This window comes from Pseudophryne corroboree, chromosome 1, assembly GCF_028390025.1.
Source record: "Pseudophryne corroboree isolate aPseCor3 chromosome 1, aPseCor3.hap2, whole genome shotgun sequence".
In the NCBI taxonomy this organism is placed as follows: Eukaryota; Metazoa; Chordata; class Amphibia; order Anura; family Myobatrachidae; genus Pseudophryne; species Pseudophryne corroboree.
In genome coordinates, this window is record NC_086444.1 from 1004723140 (window position 1) to 1004749590 (window position 26451).

The 26451-nt window shown below is 40.6% G+C and overlaps 1 protein-coding gene across 1 annotated transcript in view; it reads left to right on the forward strand.

Annotated features, from left to right (window-relative positions):
- Positions 1-26451, forward strand: part of GALNTL6 (polypeptide N-acetylgalactosaminyltransferase like 6) — a 1932308-nt gene that overhangs the window by 534634 nt on the left and 1371223 nt on the right. Inside the window, exon 2 of the mRNA XM_063920636.1 lies at positions 860-968. Coding sequence (XP_063776706.1) covers positions 860-968 — 109 coding nt within the window. The remainder of the gene's footprint in view (positions 1-859; positions 969-26451) is intronic.

Here is a 26451-nt window from a genome sequence, read left to right on the forward strand (position 1 = left end):
TAAGGCAGTAGACCAGTTGAAGAAAAATTGAGTTTTAAGGTCCAAGAGTAACTACAAGAGGAGACAGCTCCAAGACAGTCAGGAATACCAAAAAGCCTCCCCCCAAAAAAAAATTAAAAAAATTTGGAGCGCAGTTATAGATTCACAAATCCTTCACACATGAATAATGCTAAAATCCCAAGGGAGTTTATACTGTACATACAGTAGCTAGAATCAGATAATCAAAGTCCAAGATGAGAATCTAAGGGGTATTGTTATGACAACAGAGAAAGTAAGAGGGGAAAAAAACAGTAATTGGGAAACAGGAAGACCAGTCAGCAATGCAGAATGGGAAATAGTGCAATGCCCAGTTAGTCATGTGTACAGTATATCAATATATATTTTCCTGATATAGCTGTGTGATAATGGTTTAAATCATAATGGGTTTAACATTGAATTAGAGGAGACATAGTTTCTGATTCAATTAGCGGCAATGAGCTGCCGAACAACCAGCAATATTTGACTGTGCACATATGCACCTGTAGTTTATTTATAGCCTCTATCAAATAAAGTAGAGGGTATGGGTACAGATATATTATATATAAACAACCAATAAGACAGATATTACTGAATATTCTCAAAAATAAATCCACCAAAATATCACAAAAGTAATGGAGTTCAAATGGTAGCTGGGGTTGAATTTTATAAATGTAATTACTTTTTCCTAATTATTATCAACAGAAATCTGAAACAGGATATTCATGAACATAAAGGAATAATGCACTACAGAAAAAAAATTAGACATATTTTCTTTTATAACTTACAGTATAATAACTGTGTTGTATCTCATATAATTGTCAATGTCTTTTATCCCATGTAGGCATTTTCTCTTGGACTTAGTGATGCTCAGCTTTACACATGGACAGATGGTCTTAGAAGGAAGGATTGGCATGACTATGACAGCATTCAGAAGGACACGCTGCGCTCAGGTAGGAAAATGTATCACATTTCCATTTAAGTGGAATAAGCTTCGGTCTATTAAGCATTAAACATTTGGCTTGCTTGCAACAGAAGCTCATCCACACTTAATATGCTCAGTAAGTATACAGATAAGCTCAATTCACCTGAGAGAGAAGCTGTGGATGGCAAAAATTTTGATAAAGCAAGTTTATTCAACTATTAGTAAACAAATGAAATGTAATTTAATATAAATAATTTGCACATTAAGCTAACCGGCTTTGATATGATGAGCTATATATATATTTTTTTAATATTATATATATATATATATATACATATATATATATATATATATATATATATATATATATAATATGTAGGTCCTGAAGAGCGCTAATTGATATCAACTGACAACATTTTTTAGTTTAGACTTTACTGAGTTGGATAGTATATATACATATGAATAACAGATGATTTTTTGATGTACACTGGATTCAATGTTATATACCAAAATGCATTAAAGCATATACATAAAATTACAACAATATATTAAAATCCTTTCACATAAGTTTGCATAGATAGTATGTCCTTTTCAAAGATTTTAACCCATTAACCACCCATTTCTGGTGGAGTTTGGTATGGTATGAACCACTCCAATAAGGACTAGTGAATCACCCATCGCCCATTAGTTGCTGATTCTCTATTACACATGACATAAATAAGCCAAGTGAATAGTAAATACCAAACAAATAATAATCAATGTGTAACAGTAAAGAAAAGGTGAGTATGTCAACCAGTGCAGTTGAGGTAGGCTGCTGCTGTCTGGCATGTAGAAACCTGGGGTGCCATGTGGGTGGGTCCTCCCAATGCTTTGGGGCAAGGAAGGAAGAAAACGAGCATCTGCTTTTGAAATTCCCAGGACAGAGGGCTGCCCATGGGTATCATTAATAATGATTTATAATAAATCACTGTGCACTGTCAGACAAAAAGAGGCCTCCTGGAGGCATATATTAATTTATCATTTAAAGAAGTATTTGATCAAATTTGACAAAGAGAAAGGAGAAAAAGTAAAAAAAGGGTGCCATCTAAAGAGAAATGAACATGTGCTAGAAAAAAGTTAGGTATGGTAATGTGAAGTGAATAACAAAAATGTGAAATAAGAAACTATTCAGATATAATGGAAATGCCAGTCTTCTGGATTGTGAACAGATGTAAATGTTTAAAATGATGGTTTATAAAATAAATAATAAAAAGGAGGATAAATATGGTATAATAAGGTATAGGAGTGCACTATGTGTTAAATAGACAGTATTGCAAAGGGCATACGTTGAACCTGTAAATTAAGGAGTAATCAAAGGAGAGAAAAAAAATAACAGATTGTTATTAATTAAATGGCATTTGAGATATATTTCTTAATAAAGATTAATAATGAATCACTGTGCTCTGTCAGACAAATAAAGGCCTCCTGGAGGCATACATTGATTTATAAATTAAAGAAGTAATTGATCAAAGAGAAAAGAGAAAGAGTAAAAAAAAGGGTGCTGCCCAAAATTAAATGAACAGTGCTAGTAAAAAAGTTGGGTATGGTAATACGAAGTGAATAACAAATGTAAAATAAGAAGAATATTGAGATGTAATGTTAGTGCCAGTCTTCTGAATTGTGAACAGGTGTAAATGTGTAATGGTATATGTGCTAAGGGTTTGGTATGCTTTACCAGCATCAGTCTCCTGACTGCTGGGATTTCAACCCAACAGGGGAATGCCTGCAGGAAGCGCAGCAAATCGCCTCGTCCAAGTGGGAGTACTGGGCCTCGGTTGGGATTCTGGCATCAGTATCCTGAATGCCAGGATCCCAACATCTGGAAAATTAACTGCATCCTGTGTTAAATAATGGTGTTTAAAAAAATTAAAAAAGGAGGGTAGATATGGTATAATATGGTATAAGAGTGTACTTTGTAATAAATGGATAGTTTTAAAGTGCATTAGGGTATTGGAAATGCATGAGAAAAATATTCATACATTTGTGATGGTAAAATATAAATGATGGAAGTGCAAATGCAGGGGGGGAATAGTGAGGGGATAGCTATAAATATATATATATATATATATATATATATAGTTCAGTTCAAATGACGGCACTCACAGCATGGTTTAAAACATGACCACAGAGATCCCAGATATTCTCAATGTTTCAATTTCTTTACTGAAATGTTCATCGGGAGTTACTCCTGATGAAAATTTCAGTAAAGAAATTGAAACATTGAGAATACCTGGGATCTCCGTGGTCATGTTTTAAACCATGCTGTGAGTGCCGTCATTTGAACTGAACTATTTATCTATACCGAGGAGGGCACCCGGCGCTGTTGTTATTGTGGAAAGGAGAGTGCCAGATTCTGTTCATTGTTTTATATATATATATATAAAAACCTGTCAACGGCGGCACTAGGGAATAAAAGTCACAAAAACAGCCACGTTCAGCCAATGTTTCAATGCAGCAGCATTTTTGTCAGAGCAAGAGAATGCTGCTGCATTGAAACGTTGGCTGAATGTAGCTGTATTTGTGTCTTTTATCTTTAACAAAGAAAAGTAACAAACAGGCCCCATAATTGATCATGTCATTAAAGCCATGCAAGGCAACCATGTTAAGTCTGAATGTCCATTGACTTTACGTTTGAAGGAGATACTTAGTCAGGTTGCCACCTCTGATACCCAGTTGGATCTGTTTAAGGCCATAGGCATTAAGGTCTCTGTGGGATCTGTGATGGTGATACAGGAAATGTCTTGCAACTGATGTTAATTTCTTCATTTTTTGGAGGTCAGTTTGTGAATGTTTGATATTAGAGGAAATGAGACAGCACTCTATTGCAGTTATATACAGTAATTGTTAATATAGGCACTCACTCTTTACCAAAGAAAAAAGCAAAAAAACCAGCACTCGTGTTTAGTAGAAAGATTTATTAGAAAAAATCAGGAGCACACCATATTTATTCTCTGCCATCCATTTCAAACAATCCCTGCTAGTCTTCCTCAGGGCAATATATATGTGTGTGTGTGTGTGTGTGTGTGTGTGTGTGTGTGTGTGTGTGTGTGTGTGTGTGTATGTATGTAATAATAAAAACAAGACGGCATTCACCAAACACATAAAAATCTATTAGGTTATTTAATAAGCACATAATCAGGTCACGAACAGTAGGTCAATGTTACGATAATGCTAAAGTCATTGTCAAGACTCCATCATGAGCATACCGGGAAAAAAACGCAAAGCACCATGAACTTGTATCCTTTGAGTGGACCACCGCCTCATTGCATTTCTTGAAAGCCAAGTGTGCGGATATATGTATATATATATATATATATATATATATATACAGTGTATGTATATATATATATATATATACAGTATAGTCCCACAATCCGGCACTCCAATAATCAATCAGCTAGTTGTGTGCCCTTGTTAAATTTGAATATGTCCAGATAGACAAGCTGATGTCTGTCTAAAAACACGGCACTTCAGTAATTTTCACATAATTAATTAATCCTTGCAAAGGTCCTTTGCAAGGATTACTTAAGTTATGTGAGCTGTATATGTGATTTGGATCACCATGTTTATATAGTAAAAATCCTTTTCTTAAAAATTCCTGAAGTGCCATGTTTTTAGGCAGACATCAGCCTGTCTATCTGGATATATATATATATATATATAGTGGTCGAAGTGGAAATTTTGAAGTGGGGGTATGGAAAAGTCAAGGACACAATTATGCACGCGTGTTCCAGAAAAGGGGGCGAGGTCACCCAAAAGGAGGCATGTCCAGTGTAGTAGAACCCCTTATACTATCTAGTACTGGTGCCCCTTTCACCTTATAGCACACGGTACGAGCTGAATTTCACATTATAGCACACGGTACGAGCCGAAATTCACATTATAGCACATGATATGAGCCGAAATTCACATTATAGCACCCTGCATAAGCCAAAAATCACATTATAGCACACTGGTAGAGCTGAAATTCACATTAGAGCACACTGAATGAGCCAAAATTCATATTATAGCACACTGAATGAGCCGAAATTCACATTATAGCACACTGAATGAGCCGAAATTCACATTATAGCACACTGAATGAGTCGAAATTCACATTATAGCACACTGAATTAGCTGAAATTCACATTATAGCACACTGAATGAGCTAAAATTCACATTATAGCAAACTGAATGAGTCGAAATTCACATTTTAGCACACTGAATTAGCTGAAATTTACATTATAGCACACTGAATGAGCTGAAATTCACATTATAGCACACTGAATGAGATGAAATAGTGACAGCAGGGACAGCCAGAGTGACAGCAGGGACAGGGAGAGAGAGAGTGATGACAGGGAGAGAGTGATGACAGGGAGAGAGAGAGTAACGACAGGGAGAGAGAGTAACGACAGGGAGAGAGGGTAACGACAGGGAGAGAGAGAGTGATGACAGGGAGAGATAGAGTGACGACAGGGAGAGAGAGAGTGATGACAGGGAGAGATAGAGTGACGACAGGGAGAGAGGAGTGACAACAGTGACAGCAGGGAGAGAGAGAGTGACAGTAGGGACAGGGACAGTAATGACAGGGAGAGAGGGTGATAGCAGGGGAACATTACCTGACTGTGGTCACCGGAGGAACCCATGGTGAGCGCCGGTGATAAGGAGGCCTTTCGGTGCGGTGAGGTCCCTCTGACCGCAATTTGTTGCGGGTGAGCGGCGGGCGGCTGGTGGCTGGCGGCGGTGAGCGGTGAGTAGCTGGCGATGGTGAGCGGTGGGCGGCTGGCGGCGGTGAACGGCTGGGCGGCTGTGAGCTAGTACAGCGCTCTACACAGCCGCTGGCTGCTGAGCAGGGATGGGAGCACCATGTGCAGCAGGATGGCCACTTCCTTTGCCTCCTGCTGCACTTTCATTTTCGGGTCATTGGAAGAAGTGGCGGTATACCATACCACCGTATACCGCCCCACATCGACCACTGTATATATATATATATATATATATCCATGTAGTCGGAAAGCACTCACTTCTAAAAGCACATCCTTTATTCAGAGTTGGGATAATATGTTACATCACATGATGGGATGTAACGTATTATCCCAACTCTGAATAAAAGATGTGCTTTTAGAAGTCTGGTGAGTGCTTTCCGACTACATGGATATATTGGAATAATAACTGGCTGGTTGTTCTTCATTGAGATGCACCCCAGCAAGAATTTTAAAGACGTGAGTGTGTATCACTTGGAATTTATATATATATATATATATATAGAAAATCGGCGGGGGTCCGGCACAGCCACTTAAATAATTACCACACTGGGTGCCTTCACAAAGAGATAATCAGCAAGAACGGCAGGTGCGGCACTTCAATGATTTGAAGACACGTTATACAGGAATTACAGTAATTCCTGTATAACGTGTCTTCAAATCATTGGAGTGCCGCACCTGCCATTCTTGCTATATATATATATATATATATATATAGTCAATGCATGAAGTTGCACTCACATATTCCATTAATACATCCACTGGGGTGCATGATCCAAAGACAGGTCAATTCCAGAATAAGTCCCAAAATATATAGCTTGCAAGGAACGCACTCACCAGACTTCTCCAAAGTGAAAAAAAGATTTATTTTATTCCAACCTCACATATTTACAGGGTCACGGTCAACGTTCCGGTTCTCGCCAGAACCTTTCTCAAGACCAGGACTTCAGGCTGCCATCTCACCTGCACAGACCTTACACTGTGTAACCATAAGTACCCTTGGAGTAGTCACTCCCCCAATTACCTTATTTATCAATTACCAGTCAAAACGTACATTTCACATAAAGAACCATATGTTTAAACTGCTCAGATATATCTGTTCATCTAGGGCTGATATCTGATGCTTGCTCACCACTTAATTCAGTGTACAAATACTCAAATCCACCACTAAATACACAAATAGGCGGTGGAATGCATGCCAGCACCGTGGAGCGCATGACCTTTCCCATCTGTTGCTGCACACCTCTGGCGTCTCGTATCCCTGCAACAGACGAGGGGGTCATGCACACAAACGCTTTCAATTGCTACTCTATCACAAGTGACCAAACGGACACTCAGTTATCTTGGGCCACATATAAGGGCCAAACCAGCATGGTGATAGTCCCTTAATTAGCCTTCTCCATGGCTACAAACATTCATATTGTTGCCTAGCAACCAGCGTCATTCCAGGCGTAATAGAATTTGGTTAGTATTTTAAGTAACCTAGCAACAGGGCAGTGTTTTCGAAATGTGTGTGTATATATATATATATATATATATATATATATATATATATATATATTTTTTTTTTTTAATCAGGGGTTAAGATATGAATAATTATATTCAACCTAAAAAAGGTACCAAATATCAAAAATAAAACTACATATTGACGGCTGTGCATGAAGCGTTATTAGCTGGCACATACAACTGGGCACCCATAGAGTTCATGCTGGAACTGATTGGATTAGTGCTGTCTCATAACCATTTTCAATATCAAGATGACTATTTTATCCAGCAGACAGGGACTGCAATGGGGTCAAATTTGGCCACAGGGTTCTCCAAACTATATATGGCAAGATATGAAGTTGAGAACATTCTCCCTTGTTTTGCCGAACATTTGGTTTATTACAAGAGATACATTGACAAACTCTTTTTATGAGATGGTGGATGTGCTCAATTGACTCGTTTTATGAGATGACTTGTTTTATGAGAGGGTGGATGTGCTCAACAGACTGGACACCCCCATTAGATTTACTGCCACAATTAGTAACACCTCAATTAATTTTTTGGATTTTACCATTTTGAGTAAACCTCCGGTCTTGGAATATATGATTCACATGATTCAAAGTAGCGCGTGCCTGACTGGATCCACTGGCATATATACTGTAGTTATTTAACATAGAAAGTACACCCTTTAGTGCAAATAAGTGAAGGCATAGCATTTACAAATGCAAAAACAATGCAAAAAAATGCATACAAAAATACATACAAATATGAATATACATACATATATAAAAAATAAAGATAAAAACACAGAGCCATGGGAGAAAACCACTGCAACAATAATACAGTGTTAGAAAAGGGTATGCATTTCATCCCTACAAATAGAGCTTATATATATATAAGCAATATTCATAGGGTAGCCCTAATTAGTGTACAACCCCACTATTTACATAGGAGGGGAGCCTGATTATGATGTCTTAAATACTCAAAGAATTGCACATAACAACCACTTCTAAAGAAAAATATTCAATGGATTCATTTCATTTAGGCCCTTTGGGACTTCTGTGTCCAATTCATGGATCCATCTAGCCTCTTTTTTCAAAAGTAGCAGAACCCTGTCACAGCATTGTTTTTGTATTTGTAAATGCTATGCCTTCACTTATTTGCACTAAAGGGTGTACTTTCTATGTTAAATTACTATAGTATATATACCAGTGGATCCAGTCAGGCACGCTCTACTTTGAATCATGTACAGTAGCATGGGCTGTGCATTCCACCAAATGTTAAGTTGGAACGCACATAAGTGGTTTTTGGCCTCTAGTGCCAGAGTAGCTGACGCGGTCATTGCTGGTTGGCGTTCGGCGGAAGGGCGGAAATGAAAGGGGTCTATCGTCAGCTTCAGGAATACCCATGATGCTATTGATCCCACCCTCCGATGATGGTCCCACTGATGTACTGAAAGGTTGGTGGCGGGCGGAAGCAGCAGAGCACCACTGCAGGTCTTAGGAGAATGTAACCTCCAAGGAATACTTTTGGTGATGCATAGCTTTTTGACTACTTCCAGTGAAGCGGCTGGAACACAAACCATAATTCTGAACGGGGAGTTTTATGTGATCCTCTATGTCTACATGTCTATAAGCACTTACACCAGCTTTATTTGTTGTGTTATTTGGGTGATACATATTACCATGAGCTCTTGTGATCTAAATAGATGGGTATTAAAATTGTGGCCTAGTTCCTGTGTGAGTAGGAAGCCCCTATAGGGCTGTGTTGCAGTATGCTTCTTCACTTGGGGATCTGGGCTTGAGGAAGGGCCATGCTGGGCCTGAAACATCAACATCTGCTTTTTTATCTCATTATGGAGTAATAAATTCACTTGCATTGCTATCTAGAAGACTGGTGAGTGCTCTCTGTATGTATCTATCTATCTATCTATCTATCTATCTATATATATATATATATATATCAATAATTATTTTAAAATAAATCATTGGTATAGGAGTGGGATATCTTATAATATACCAACTTAACCAGAGAACTGCCAAAATTACGGCCAATGGCCACACATTAATAGAATTAAAATAATTTTATTATTATTCTTGATAATTTAATAAAATTATTTTAAAACAATTAATACATACTTCAGAAGCAAATGTGTCATTGATAATGCTACATAATAAGAAATGATGAGAACCTTTCGGGTGTAAGCCCAAAGCCAAAACCTTCCGATCATAGATATTTGATAAACCCTATGTGTTTCGTCCTTTACACAGACATCTTCATGGGTACAGATCAAACAATGCTACAGTTAATGGAAAGAATCTCACAAAAGAAGGCTCTCAAGTGCATTGTATCATATAAATTAGTGAACAAATGCTTGGGTGTCAAAAATAACCGTGCTTGGAATAACAGATGTAGTGTCAGTCTCTTGCAGTGGTGGACACCACTGCAGTAGATTACCAAATATATACAATACAGTTGATTTTTTTAAACATATCTACTATATATATATATATATACTGTATATATATATATATATATATATATATATATACTGTTTATGTTACATATATATATATATATATATATACTGTGTATGTTACATATATATATATATATATATATATACAGTATATATATATTATAAAATGTGTATAGCTGATATTAGATACCCGGCATTACTGTAGCTGCCAATAAATGTTTGCTTTAAAAAAAAGTGTAAATGTAAAGCAATCCAGCCTGTGATGTGGGTTATCTACTGCATCATGGAAATTGCCTGTCTGTAATAATGCACAATGGAAAATACCTGTCTGTAATCTAATGCACCATGGAAAACGTCTGTCTGTAATCTACTGCACCATGGAAAATGCCTGTGTGTAATACAGCACCATGGAAAGTGCCTGTAATAACCCGTTCACACTTCACAAATAACCTGGTATCGACCCAGCATTTTTCCGGGTTGAGACGGGTTGCTGTGCAGTGTGAACGGGTCATTGACTAATTATTGGGTTGCCTGACCAGGTAATTCAACCCAGGAATAAAGATGGGTTATTCCCGGGTTATTACCGGGTCAGGCGCAGTGTGAACGGGTTACCTGGGTCATTGCGACCCGGTACCCATTCATAGAATAGGGAGAGGCAGCGCGGAGATGATCTCATCTTCTGTGCTGCAACGCACCACCTCATATGGTGGCTCCCTGCTAGCCCCTGATGGTAACCCGACCGGGAAGCATGCTTTCAGGGTGCAATCTGAACAGGGTATCAGTAATCTACTGCACCAAGGAAAAAGCCTGTCTGTAATACTGCACCATAGAAAATGCCTGTCTGTAATGCTGCACCATGAAAAGTCTCTGTCTGTAATCTACTGCACGATGGATAGTGCCTGTCTGCAAAACTGTACCATGGAAAATGCCTGTGTGAAATACTGCACCATGGAAAATGCCTGTCTGTAATACTGTACCATGGAAAATGCCTGTCTGTAATACTGTACCATGGAAAATGCCTGTGTGAAATACTGCACCATGGAAAATGCCTGTCTGTAATACTGTCCATGGAAAATGCCTGTTTGTAATACTGCACCATGGAAAATGCCTGTCTGTAATACTGTACCATGGAAAATGCCTGTCTGTAATACTGCACCATGGAAAATGCCTGTTTGTAATACTGTACCATAGAAAATGCCTGTCTGTAATACTTCACCATGACAAATGCCTGTTTGTAATACTGTACCATGGAAAATGCCTGTCTGCAATACAGTACCATGGAAAATGCCTGTAATACCTACTGTAGTTAACACGGCACAAATAACCCGGGTTGACACGGGTCGCTGTGCAGTGTGATCGGGTCACTGATGATGTCTTGGTTCGCATGACCCGGTAATTCAACCCAGTAATAAAGAAGGGTTATTCCCAGATTATTACCGGGTCAGGCGCAGTGTGAACGGGTTACCTGGGTCGATGCGACCCGGTGTCCTATGACAGCATAGGGAGAGCTAGTGTGGAGATGATCTCATCTCTAGTGCCACCTCCGCACCCACCTCCTACGGTGGATCCATCCCCACCCCCGATGGCAACCCGACCCGGCATATTGCCGGGTCGGGAAGCATGTTTTCAGGGTCCAATCCCGGGTCGCACCCGGGAAGGACACGTATCCAATTCCCGCGTGCAACTCGGCAATTGCAATCTGAACGGGGTATCAGTAATCTACTGCACCATGGAAAATGCCTGACTGTAAGCTACTGCACCATGGACAATGCCTGACTGTAATTCACTGCACCATGGAAAATGCCTGACTGTAATTCACTGCACCATGTAAAATGCCTGTCTGTAAACTACTGCACCATGTAAAATGCCTGACTGTAATACTGCACCATAGAAAATTCCTGACTGTAATTCACTGCACCATGTAAAATGCCTGTCTGTAATCTACTGCTCCATGGAAAATGCCTGTCTGTAATCTGCTCCACCATGGAAAATGCCTGTCTATAATAGTGTACCATGGGAAATGACTGTATGAAACTTGCCGATTAAACTTAAAAGATCTCTGCCGGTTGTAAAGAAAACAAAATGTATATAAAAAGTCAATTTTCCTTTTGAAAGTTGGTATCCTACTTAGCGTTCTACACTTCTCTGTCTCTTTGAAAGTCTATATTAATCCTTTCTGAAATGCTACAGTGAATAGATAATATTCAGAGGCATAATTGAATACAAAGTGTAACCTTGTAGTTTTAAACAAGAAACAAATGCAGCCCACTGGGTTGTTGCATTGTGTTACCTGTAGTGTGGCTCTGGGAATGGTATGCTGAAGCATTCAGTTGCAACAGGAGGTTCCTGTTGAGATATTATTTACTTATTCACAAGGAATAAAGTATAGAAAATTACGAGAATATTATTGATCACTGCTATTTTCCTGCATAAAGCATGAATATTTCTGATCATTCTGTGCAATTAATATTAGTAAACAAGCAAATACATGCAAAATTTGTCAGGAATCGGTGCTGCATACAGAAAAGATTGTATTTACTGTATCTTGCAATAAATAACAATATATTGTATTAAACAGAAACTAATGGAGCTGCAGCTCCATCAAACTCCCCCCCCCCCCCATCCCCAACAAAATAGGCCCACAGTATTTCCTGTGCTGCTTTTTACAAGAAAAATGTTTTTCATATTAAAGCTTGCTGACTGACAGTGGCCGTGTGACTATGGCCCCACCTGCAGGAACTCTGGTATGCCACCCGCCAGTGGATCAAGCACCGGGTGTTCTGTCAGGCTAATTCATACATGACCAAGGCACAGCGGGAGGCTTCATTAGCTCTCAGTGTGTAGCATAGTCTCTTAAATTGGCACCTCCTCCCATGGGGCTGAGTGGGGCACAGCTCTTGGAGCATGAGCATCGGGCACAGGCAGAGGTGGGGGGTGCCGTCCATCAGGCCATCAGGCAAAGTCAGCAAGTGGGACCAATGTGGGCAGCGCTACTCAGCACTGTAATACAGCTGGTGGGTTGCAGCCATAATTACTCCATACGGAGGTACACTGGTGGAACCAGGAGAACAAACTCATGAGTGGCAGTTGGAAAACAGCCCTTTATACCAATTACTGACTGATGCTCATCCCTGCTACTTCCATCTATGATGTGAGTGACAACTGCGCACCTTCCAGCAGCTGCGCATGGCATGTGCTATCCTGATAGCAGCTCTGGTGGTTAATGTGGAAGGGATGCCTCTGATGCAGCTGCCTGGATTACACCATTAATGAGGTAGGATAAACGTTATCAGTGTGGGATATTTTACATCTTTGATTGAAAACATAAAGAAGCAGAGGTGACCCATTCATAAACACATGTTGTTTAGATTAACCCCTACCAAATGGTGTAGAGGTTTGTTCTGTGATTTATAATATTACTAGCTGAATACCCATGCTGAGCATGAACAGGCATGATTCACATTCCATAAGCTTACTTGTGGTAGGAAGTTATTGAGAACTGATAGTATCTATGATGGCCAATCCCGTGATCAGGATTGTCAGGATCCCAGGATTTAGGGCCAAAAACGTCTGGGATTCAATCCCGGGATTGGAAGCTCCAATCCCAGGGATTGAGGGATCAGCTTTGAGCGTCCACAGGACGCTCAGACGCTGCCCAGCTTCTTTCTTCTGGCTCCCCAGCGCAGCATGAGAGGTCACGCTGTGCCATCACGCGCCACTGGAAGCCACCAGGAGAGAGCGGAGGATGTTCCCTACCCGCCCATGCGGGGCGGGGTGAAGGGGCGACCACATAGTTAAAAGCCAATCCCGGGTATCCCGGGAATCCAGGGATTGGACATTTTTCAATCCCGATAACCGGGATTGAAAAAATGGCCCAGGATCGGCTTCCCTAGTAGCATCTTAGTGCCCCTCCATGAAACTGCCGGAGAACATGCCAAAATAATAAATGGATTTTATTGTACAAGAATCTGTAGTCTCTGTGTCTTATTTACTGGGCAACGGGGTATACCTAAAGTTAACTGGTTAGTATACCACAGAAGATCAGCAATTAGACTTACAATAGGATATGCTCTATTTGTTGCTGCCAACCCGGATTGATGCTGTCAAAAGGCTGGCACTGAGGAGAATAATTTGCCTCCTTTTCTGCCCCGTCCCACCTCTGATGCTGCCCTGCTCAGTGCTGTAAATGCTGTAATGACAGGACAAGCTCTGCTCACTGTATGTTAAATTTGTAAGGCTAACTCTATTCCAAAGGACCCTAGGTATCCTTGGTTAGCTTCTTGCTCTCCTTAGGGCTCTTCCTTTGAGGTAAAAAGGTAAAGATTTTCGCACAACACTTAAGGTTACTGGGAGAGCTGTCGGTACCCTTTACACAGCAGATAAGCAGTTGCTGACTATCAAGCTTTCATTTAAGGCATTTAAGAGTCAAAATATCTATCTCTCCCTTCCTCCTATTGCTCTCTGAGAAGTTTAGCAATGTTTAGTCCAATTGACAGGTTAACCTTTGATAATTGAGACACTATCCTATCCTGACTGATATATATATATATATATATATATAGATAGATAGATAGATAGATAGATAGATAGATATATCAAATACCACTGACTTATCACAAAATCTCCTGAACCATAAGGCTTGACTGCCTTGCCAGTGGCAGTTGCAGAGCAGTCCACTATTCAGATAGGGGAGCCCCACCCAGAGATATTTGACAGTGTTTAGGGGTGGCAGTTGATGTGGCTCCCCTATTTGAATAATGGACTGCTCTGCAACTGCCACTGAGAAAGAAGTCCAGGAACAGAGCATTGTGTCCCCCCCCCCTCCGCAACTTGGTATCAGCAGCACCATGCATTCTTCATAGCCCCAGCTGGGTGGGCTGTCTTAACTCTCCTCTATGAGGGAGAAATTCTCAATAATCATCTCACCCCTTTAAACCCCTTTGTGGGTGGAATTTTGAAAAATCCCTTCTTAGTGGGTGCCTATGTCACAAAAGCAAGCTACTGTCTAAATGTCAAGTTTAAAAAAAATATGTTATATTAATGAGTGATATTACCAATGTGAATTTTAAATACATATTATAATCTTCTTTTCATTACACACCTGTCTGCAACAGAAGTTGATGAAAGATGTTTTTCTCTTGTTTTGTATATGCCTAATGTGGATTGACTATACAAATTTTACGGGTGGTCTTCAGTATGCCGGCGGTCGGCCTCCCGGCGACCAGCATACCGGCGCTGGGAGCCCGACAGCCGGCATACCGACAGCCGGCATACCGACACTTATTCTCCCTCGTGGGTGTCCACGACCCCCCTGGAGGGAGAATAAAATAGTGTGGCACGCGTAGCGCGCCACCGTGCCCGTAGCGTGGCGAGCGCAGCGAGCCCGCAAGGGGCTCATTTGCGCTCGCCACACTGTCGGTAAGCCGGCGGTCGGGCTCCCGGCGCCGGTATGCTGGTCGCCGGGAGCCCGACCGCCGGCATATCGTAGTGAACCCAAATTTTACAGCTTCTTGGACAAAACTAGCTCTAACTAAACTCATGGTAAGACTATTCACATAGCGAATAAGTCTGTTTTCCCTATTCCTCCAATCTCCCCTGTTTTTCCTCTTATTCCTCCCATCTCCCACTATTCTTCTGCCTATTCCTCCAATCTCCCCTGTTCTTCCTCCTATTCCTCCCATCTCCCCCTATTCTTCTTCCTATTCCTCCCATCTCCCCCTGTTCTTCCTCCTATTATTCCCATCTCCCCCTATTCTTCTGCCTATTCCTCCCATCTCCCCCTGATCTTCCTCCTATTACTCCCATCTCCCCCTATTCTTCTGCATATTCCTCCCATATCCCCCTGTTCTTCCTCCTATTACTCCTATCTCCCCCTATTCTTCTGCCTATTCCTCCCATCTACCCCTGTTCTTAACCCTTTTCCTCCCATCCCCCCCTATTCTTCCACCTATTCCTAAGACTCTCCCATTCTTCCCTGTATTCTTCCCATCAACCCCTATTCCTCCCATCTCCTCTTATTTCTCCTCCTGTTCCTCCCATTTGCCCCAATTCTTCCACCTATTCCTCCCATCACCATATACATGAATACTTATCCACTGGGACACCCAGTGTGCACTATGCACTCCCCCCCCTCTGCGCCTCCAGTGCACCTGCCCCAAAAAGGGGTGTGGTCTAACAAATGGCATGTGGCTTCATAGGGGTCTCCATTTCTGCACTCTGGGGGCATGTCCAGGATCCCCAGAGATGCTGGATGCCTCTGGAGACTGGGCTGAGTGCAGGGGCCCTTCATGTGTGGCAGGAGCCAAGTGCTGCATGTGAATATCACACTGCAGTACTCGGCTCCTGTTACTGTATAGAAGCCGGAACTTTGGTGTCACTCCTTCCAAGGGTGACACCCAGGCGTGGGTCACACCCCCTGCATCTGGAATGTGGCGCCACTGTCACCACCTATTCTTCCCCATATTCCTCCCATCTACCCCTAGTCCTCCTGTCTCCCTCTATACTTCTATACCCTATTCCTCCAGGCTTTCCTATTCCTCCCATCTACCAACTCCAGAAAGCTTTCCTGGGCATTTACTTGATAGGCAACACCATCAATAAATGTTGTTACCTATAGAAGTCTATAGAGTTGTTATTGCAAAAATCCCAGGAGAAACATCAGATTGCACACATTTGAACTCCTAAGTTACAAACCCAGAAGTATTGTAACAGTCACCAGAACAGCTCTATATTGAAAGAGCTGTTGCAGTGGATAAGTATTCATGTATATGGTGATCAAAAATGCTATCATGCAGGCAAATAGGTGGCGATGCAGTGGAGTTGTATCAATCCAAGTTGACAGAACTGATAAGGCTGCCATTGCATTTCCCTGTGTAACACCATCTTAAGATGGCATTATCCCACTCATAAAAATCACTTACATTTGCCATCTTATATTGATTATACCCCCATTGGTGAAGTTCTTTAGTGGGAATAGAGGGGCAACATGTCATGTACTTGCTCAGGGTGCCAAGTCTCCTCTTTGCTACATGATGTCACACCAGTGGTGCTGCCATACCACTGTGCTCAAAAGAAGCCGAACCGGAGTTCAGTTCCATGAAGGTGGTCCTGCTGGGTAACTGATCTTTAAGTGTCTGTCTCGCTGCCATTCATGTGTTGCATCGCTGTTTTATCTATCTATGCAGCAAAGAGTCAGCACATTGTGTTGTGTTTTAAAGACAACAGGCATTGAGTAATGCAAAAATTCACTGGTCAACAATGATCATAATGATAGATCATCAGATACTTATCTGCCACAGATGTCAGGATGGTCAAAAATGTAGGCATTACAGCTATCATCCTTAATATACATATAGTGTTTTACAGGTAGCATATGTTTTTTCTTTCCCTTTCTGGGGTGTGGCTCCATGATATTATGCTTTTATCTTTAGTTAAAATGTATGTCTTTTATTCTTTACCTGCCTTAGGGGATAAAGTATCAGCCAATCAGCAACTACCTGGCATGTCACAGACTACATTTGAAAAATGGCAGTTAGGAGCTGGTTGGTTGGGACTTTATCTCTGTGTGCTTTATCTCCATCCAAGGCTTAGTAAATAGACCCCTTAATTGGAAACTTGGCACAAATGACAGGCAGTTGTGGGCATCTGGGGTTGCTATAGCAATGACAGTGCAGCGCTGTCATATTATGTTAACAATAAGTGCTTCCCTTTGTTCAAAGACTCTCACACTACACTATTAATATGCCCCCTGTTCAGACCACACCTTCATAACACTGGTCACACCTCCAGCATCACTAGTTACATCCCCACGGAGCCTGTCACACCCCCTGTGGTGGCACAGAATAGGTGCTTCCTAAATTTAAGCTCCAGACCCATGTAGACCTTTATCTGGCACAGAGCAAATCAACTGTTAGAACAAAAAAATTCAAAAACACAAGTTTCCCATAGAAAGCGCTATTCAATCAGATATAAATGTATTCACAATAGATAAATCACATCATATAAAAACATATAGCGCATAGCCACCTATTTTTTTTTGCTTCTCTCCAGGAGACGTTCAGAGATGAGACGCAGCATGACACTTTGGGGATGGGTCCGGCCTGTCAAATCATTAGGCCCCACCCCCAAGATATGGAAATTACACAATTACATCTTTTAGCTCTGCCCCCTCCACACCACTGCTGCACTTACAGTATTTTTTTTATTTCAACCCTGCCCCACTAGGAAGACAGCAGGATGCAGAGGTGAATGTCGCTTTCACAGAAGTAGTTGCGTGTCTTTGCACTGTGCATAAGAAGCCACTACAATTGATGTTGAGTTGTATGCAACTCAATTGCATCTCAGCTTGTGACTGAAGTTGCATAACTAGTTGGTAATGGGACATTCCATGTATATTACATTAAGTAAAGGCATGTTGACAGAAGAGCACACTAAGTAAAGTTGTATGTAAGTACAGCAGTGACTGCTTTCAGATTTATCTAGTGCACCAACAATCATAATAATTCCAGTGTGCAATGATAATGATGACAACTATGAAACCAAGTGTTCAGCATGCAGAGATATATACAACTGAACTGACAAATGTATACATTTAGTTCTGTGTATGCAATTACTGCCAACCTCCATTTACCTTTTCATCAGCCTCTTGCATTTAAATATTCTTGTATAATGTTACTACATTTTATATATAAATGTAATTTTTTGTTTAAACACATCTATCTAGTTTTTGATGTTCTATAAAAGTCAGAAACCATTGTAAAATGTTTATTTTTTTTCATCTCATAAAAAAATTCTAAAAGCAAAAAAAGTTAAATACAAATGATGTATAAAAAGAACGGCATACACTGTTGCATGGTTGTAAATCATCTAGTGGCCAGTAATCTCTGTGTTTGCTTGATGTTCTTTTCTTTATAATCCTGGACCATATCCCAAGACCCCGGTTCAATACACACACTGTCATTTATATCTCAGGTCAAATCGAATTCCCAGAACAAGGCTGTTGTAATCTTCTATCTACCATTCCACCAAAGGAAAGCTTTCTGTCTGTTTTGTTAGGATTAGAGTTGTCATTGCTAATTAAAGTCACATCAGTTTTATTACCTGCAGTTGTTCGATTGGAAAGACTGTGTCCTAAAGCAAAATAAGTCAATTACAGAATAAACAAATGACAATAATGTTTACTTTTGTGCATGCTTTTATAGTTAGCGTTGTGATTATTTTGTATTGTATTGTTAACGTCACATATTGATATTTCTGTATTTTTAAATACACATGTATATTTCTATATAGAATAATAATTCAACCTGTATGTTTCACTTGGAAACCATAATGCTTCTGCAATTCTACATGAAGATAATGTTTGCTTTATTCTTTGTTCTCCTTTGAGTTAAGATTACTCAGTGAGCTGAAAAAAACAAGGGAATTTATACACAATGCAGATTGTATTCCATTGGTAAATGAATTGAGACGAAAGTCTACACAGCATGAACGCAAATCCCCATTGTTTTGTTTTCTGTTTGTTAAGGGTCCACGTGTCCAGGCAGTGAGAAAAAAAATATCACTAAATAACCTCATATGCTATAATAGCAGATGCAGTCTTAATTAATTCTGTTCAATGCAAGTCTCAGAAAATAGATTGGAAAAATCTTGCTAATTAATTCTTGAACTGAAGTTGATGCATTTGACCAATATATAGAGACCTCTTGCTAATGTGGTTTAACTACATTAATTAAGGGTCATTTATAACACACTAATTATAAATTGTAGAAAGGTTTTTACATTATAATTAAGAATCCACACAGCACAAATGCTAACTATGAATTTCTAACTGTTTGCAGTGCACAGAACCTTTCTACAACAATAGTGTATAGTTTACTGTATATTGTTTCTATATATGGTGATGTGGATATGAGGGCCACACAAGAGAAAGAAGAACCCATGTAGAGTTGGACAAAAATCTGTTGTGGAAATGTTGTATTTCCACCAGAAATGCCTACATACAGTAAAAGCCAAGGGCGTAGCTACCATACATGCAGGCAGTGCAGTTGCTATGGGGCCCAGAGCTAAAGGGGCCCACCTTCCCTGTCACAGTTACATGTGTTATATACATTTTTCACCTTTGGGTGATACATAGGGGTCCTTTCAAACTTATTTCTTGGGGCCTGCAATATATCTAGGTATGCCCCTGGACCTGCTCATTGTGGTTTGGTATAAAATAAACTGGAGGGCATTTTAATGTTATATAATATGAACCGAGGAACTGTAATGAGGCACAATATGAACGGGGAGCACTATATATCATAATGTGAATTTGGGGTACTGTGCAGCATAATATATACTGGCAGCTCTGAAATGTGACTTAGGGTGAACTTCAGCACTACTACGATTCATAAAAGAAACAAGTGCACTACTATGGGCTATAACATTAAACAAGGCTCTACTAAGGTTCAGAAAATGAACTAGGGCACTATTATAGGGTATTAACAACTGCTGCAGAGAAGTGTCTCTCTAGAAGCATTGGGATAGGGCCCCTTCAAAATGTTGCTATGGGGCCCACAAAGTTCTGGCTATGCCCCTGATACAAGCCGATATGGATATTTGTTGCATCTTACATTAATAATGCCTTAAGACTGGACAGGCATAATGATGGAGGGAAGGAACTGCACACACATAATGGTCTATTCATCATCAGGGGCCAGAGGTACCTGCAATCAGCATCACATCAGAGGTGGATTTATACCTCATGGGGCCCTAAGCAAGACATCGATTTTGCCCCCCCGCCACATCTTCATCCCCCCCTGCTGTCCCCTGAATGAAGCAACACACAAATTCCATGTGAGGCCCTGTAATAAGCTGTGGGCATCGGGGCAAGTAGTTTGCATAAAATTGAAAGAGAAAAAAGAAGCATTTTTCTGGCCGCACTCAACCACTGTTCATTTTCTTAAAATATTTAGTCTTTATTGGATATGCATTAAAATAGTATGTTTTCAAGGAATTGGTGAAATATTAAAATATAGTGTGAATAAGAAAAACAGTATGTGATAATAAAAACTACTAGTTTCCGATTGGTGTTCCCTCAAGGTGCAAGCTTAATAAAGGCTATATTGCCTGTAACCAAAATATATTGTCCGTGTCTTTTATTGATGTTCTCCCACCACTTCTTATATATTTAGGGATGTATTTCTCACTACATCTGATGTGTTTTTCTTTGGATTGTGGACACACTGCTAGCTTATAGGTAGTAATCATCAAAATTCCATCCCACCAGAGAAGCTATAGGTATTAAGCAATTGTGCATGACACTACTATTTCATTATAATAACTCAGCACTATCAGCATTTCCTTTGTATTCCTTTATCTGCTGGATAGTGCTGGTTGATCACGAATAATGTTTACACTTATAACACAACTTATATGTTTTTTTGTCACAGCACTAGTGCGCTCCTATTACTGTAATTATTGATGTGCATTACAAGTGAATGATGGAGGACGGCCGCCCGTCTTACTACCGCTGGCCGCACTGAGCTCAGTGTGTGTGTGGGCTGACGCCGGGATTTCCCGCTCTGTCCCTCCTCTCTCCGTCTGACGGCTTCACATAAGAATCAGCTGCCGGCAGCGGAGATCATGGGCTGAGAGCGCTCCTTCACACTATGCCGCTTATCTCAGTGGGAGGCTAATAAAATTACAGATACATTAATATCATTAGTTTGACATTGAGTTTAGAACACCGCTCGGAAGCAGCCCACGGCCGTTCCACTTTAGGCTTCCTCAGAAGTGGTGTGTCAGTCATAGATAATCAGTGGAGGAATTATTTTCCTTCTATGGAGGAGTAATGGTGATACGTTATTGAAACTGGGTTAACAATATAGAAGCAGCCACAATTAATAAGAGTACATCTGCAAGTGTTACGTCAGTCTCAGTTAACAGTGGAGGAATTATCTCCCCTGTATGGAGGATTAGTAGTGTGACAATATTGAAACAAAGTTAGCAATATACAAGTAGCTACAGTCTATAAGAGCAGACTTACAATTGTTGCAAAAGGACAAGCAATAATATTGTTAGCTTATCATACTTATTAGAAGAGAAATCTATGGGAAAACATCAATAAAAGACACGGACAATATATTTTGGTTATAGGCAATATAGCCTTTATTAAGCTTGCACCTTGAGGGAACACCAATCGGAAACTAGTAGTTTTTATTATCACATACTGTTTTTCTTATTCACACTGTATTTTAATATTTCACCAATTCCTTGAAAACATACTATTTTAATGCATATTTAATAAAGACTAAATATTTTAAGAAAATGAACAGTGGTTGAGTGCGTCCAGAAAAATGCTGCTTTTTTCTCTTTCAATTTTTTGGTAACTTCATGTGGGTCCAGGACTCATAAGCATTTGGAGAGCACCAGCGTACAGATTTACATAGGGTCAAAAACCCAGGATATTTCTAGTAGCGCATAATATACCACGATAAATTCAGATTATATATATTTAAAAAAAACATGTTGAGAAAACTGGTGCGGGATTACTTAAACTTTGTGTGCATAAGTAGTTTACATGTCTGCAGTCTGTAGGGTCAGATCATCACCTAGAAGATGAACCATTATTGACCTCTGCTGACACTGCTGCAAATGAGCTATTCTCTGTCCGGCAAGCTTGCAGTGATTGCGGATGGGTCAGTCAGTGGCTGTGCAACTAGGATTTATAGAGGATTGGGTTAGCATGCTGTATAGTGGAATGGGTCGGTGTACTGTAAGGGGTTACAGATGGAGCCTCCGTTATCTTGGCTGTTTCGCCACCTAAACGGAGGTTTAATCACACCTAGGCGATAGCTTAGGTTGCTGATTTAATCACAGACAGGCGCGTTGAGGCACAACTACACACTCAGAATGCAATACACATCTCCACCACTGGGTGTCTAATGCTTCACTAATCCAGTACATTAGATCAAATAGTGGCAGATTGATCTTCAAGCTCTGGCAAATGGTCAGTAATGACTGTAATGTTAATATACTGTATACTGTACACACAGACCAATGGTCAGACATAGAGAGTAAAAAAAAAGTTTATACAGACACAAATGAATGTGTTAAAAAACATGACAGTTTCATTTTTCTGCATGTGAACATCCAAGTCCTGTAGACAAAGCAATAGAGTAAAAATTAAAATAATGTATGCAGATGCAACTAATGTGTGAAAGCAATAATGTAGTTCATTGACGTTAAAGTACGTACAATATACTGTATGTTTTGTACGATATGAGCATCCAAGTCCTTTACGGCATAAACAAACACCAATGGGAAGGAATCGCTGCTTGCAGTACTTTTACACACGAGCTTGTATATTTTCCATAAAGCGGCATGGGAAAGCAGTGAAGTCTTCCACCTCCCACACTTGGCGTCCCAGGTTCAATTCCCAAAGTGCGAGTGTATTTTCATCTTTTCTGATACTCACTTAATTATATATTTTTTTTAAATCTATTGTAATATACCTTCACATTCAATAGAAGTGTGCACACAGGTTTTACATAAATCAGGATAAATCTTCAGGAGTGTCTGATTCCACTATCTAAAATACACAGCGGCAATGAGGACCCGTAGACATACCAATAAATGTAAATTAGTTTATCCTGATGCAACTAACTGTTTGAGCAACAGAGTACTGTAGATCATCAACATTAGAGAATCTGTGTTGTACTGTATGAGAAGGGATCACTGCTACTGTACCATTTACACACCTATCAAAGCAACTGCAGTTCTCTATCTGATTTTCATATACAGTATATTATTGTGTTGTACATTTATCGTAACCTGACCTCCCTCCTTGTCTACTGTATGAACTGTGCAGTCTACCGGGGGGGGAGGGGGAGTGGGATGGGGTAGAGGGAGGTGGCGGCTAAATACCGTGTTCTGCAATATGAGCGTCCAAGTCCTTTAATGGCATAAAGAAACACCAATGGGAAGGAATCGCTGCTTGCAGTACTTTTACACATGAGCTTGCGTACCTTCCATGAAGTGGCGTGGGCAAGCAGTGAAGTCTTGCGCCTCCCACGCTTAGAGTCCCAGGTTTGATTCCCAAAGTGCGAGTGTATTTTCATGTTTTCTAATATTCACTTTATAATTTTTTTTTCTAATCTATTGTAATATATGGTTTCTACAGTTTCTCCATACAGTATTTGATCGGTAATTCTTTCATTTACTGTTTTCATTTATATATTTAAATGAGTATCCTTTGCCCTGTAGTCTGTAAAACATATGCCGTCGCTGACTCCATAGCTGACGGCTTCCATGGGGCAAGGGATAACTGGTGGCAGCCATTTTGTGAACTTGCTATGCGATCAAGTCCGGTGTATCGTAATGTGCATAGAGCTTGCCTATCCCTATCACACCTGTGTGTTTTAGCTAGGGTATTCAGACGCTCCTTCAGCATTGCCCTGCAGCATGCAAAACCTATGCCATCGCTTGCTCCATAGCTGAGGGCTGCCATGAGGCTGGGGGTCATGGGCAGCAGCCATTTCAATTGAGTCTGGCCTGCTACAGTGTTGTAAGTGTACCGTACAGTGCATAGAACCTTATCCTCATAGCCACTGTGCATTTTACAGTAGATATGCTCCTACAGCTTTGCCCTGCTTTATGTAAAACTTGTGTGCACTTTGCCCTGCTTTACTGTATGTAAAACTTGTGCACAGTAGATACAAAAATAAAAAATGAATAAAGTGTCAGGAAAAAATTAACATGTATTCGCACTATGGGAATCAAACCGAGGACTCTAAGCATGGGAAGTGGCACACTTCACCACTTGAACACGTCACCGCATGACAGATACATAAGCCTATTGGTTTTGATTATGTGGTAATGGCTACGGGATTTGGACGCTCACATATTCCTAAAATCAATAGACCATACTGTACCTGTAACACGTTCATTTGCATCTGTATACACTACTGTTTTTATTTGTTGATTTGTCTGAGGCACTTGGATGCTCACATATTCCTAACGTCAATGGACTATACTGTGGCTTTATCACATTAGTTTGCATCTGTATACGGTATACTGTAATACTGTATTGCATCTGTACACTGTAATATACTGTATGACATACAGTACTGTAGCATATTGTAGCGTAATGAGACGCACCAGTAAAGTAGTTCTTACGTTGTAGTTCGGTATTGTATTTTAATGGAGACCAAACGCATGTGCAATGGTGATTTTAAAAAGCGACATCTGGTGAATAATCACAGGTATTACACTTAAAGGTAACGCCAAACGCTCTGTGTGCCTCCCTACGACTAGGTGCGCCTCCCTACAACTAAGCAAGCCTTCTTGCGCCCAGGCATGCTGCGTATGCCCTGATCGCCACTAACGCCTCAGCCAGCCAAGATAACGGAGGCTCCATCTCTATAGAGGGATAGATCAGTGTGCTGTAAGGGGTTATAGAGGGATGGGTCAATGTGCAAATAAAGGTTGTAGATGAATGGTCAGTGTGCTATTAGGGGATATAATCTTGTAAAATAATGGATCAGTCTGCTTTGAGGGTTAGAGATGGATGAGTCTGTGTGACATAAGGGGTTACAGAGGGATGGGCCAGCATACTATAAGTGGTCATAGATACAGTAGTCAGTAGATGGGTCAGTGTACTATGAGGGGTTATGGAAGGATGAGTCAGTGTGCTAGAGAGATGCTTAGTGCACTATAAGGAGTTATAGGGGATACATCTGTATGTCATGTGGTGTCATTGAGGAATGGGTCACTGTGCCATGAGGGATTATAGAGGAATGGGTCAGTGAATCATCAGTAAATGTCACAGTGGCCATTTCACAGTGACTTTAGAAGCTCTCCAGCCAGTGCCAGGCCATCGAAGCAGTAAATATAATTAAATGGTTGCAGGTTGTGTGGTGTGTGGACCTCCCTGGACCTAGGGGCCCATGTGCAATGCACAGCTTGCACATATTATAGATACACCAGTGGTTACAGAGGGATGGATCAGTTTACTATAAGTGGTTATAGATAGATGGGCCAGTGTGCTAGAGAGATGCTTAGTGTGCTATAAGGAGTTATAGGGGATGAGCCAGTGTGCTGTGTGGTGTCATTGAGGAATGGCTCAGATTGCCATGAGGGGTTATAGAGGGATGGGTCAGTATACTACAAAGGGCTATACAGAGATGGATCCGATGTGCTGCAAGGGGTTATAGAACAAATGGGTCCGTGTGCTATAAGAAAGTATGGAGGTTGATTGCCTTGGCTGGGAAAGAAGTGAATAGCCTCTTAGTGGTTAGGTAAGTAAAAGCTGTACCCCAGTGTTATGTTATGTCAGAATTATAATAGATCTGTACCATGTGCACACATTGCATTCTTCCAGCATAAGCAAAACATCATAGTGTCACAAAGAAGCAACTTGACAGGGAAGTGACAGTTACATTTCGGAGTGGAGACTGGCAGATCAATGAAGCAGTGGGGGAGGAGGATGGCAAAAAAGTATCCAGAAAGGTGAGGGTGCTGCCAGAGTGAAGCAGCCAGAGAGCAACTCCAGGTTCAAAACAATAGGGGAGAGCAAAAGTCCATGTACAGTAGTGGGACTGCAGTCAATAAGAAACAAATACTAAAGCACAGACCAGCAGGAATCCAGGATGTAGTATAGGGTGACTCCCTTATAGAAAGACGATGTCCCTCTCACCTCTTAGCAGGGCAACAGGGATAAGGACACCACAGCAGGCCCTTCAGCTAGGTCCAGGGAGTGTCAGTTGAGGAGTAATGAAGTGCAACAA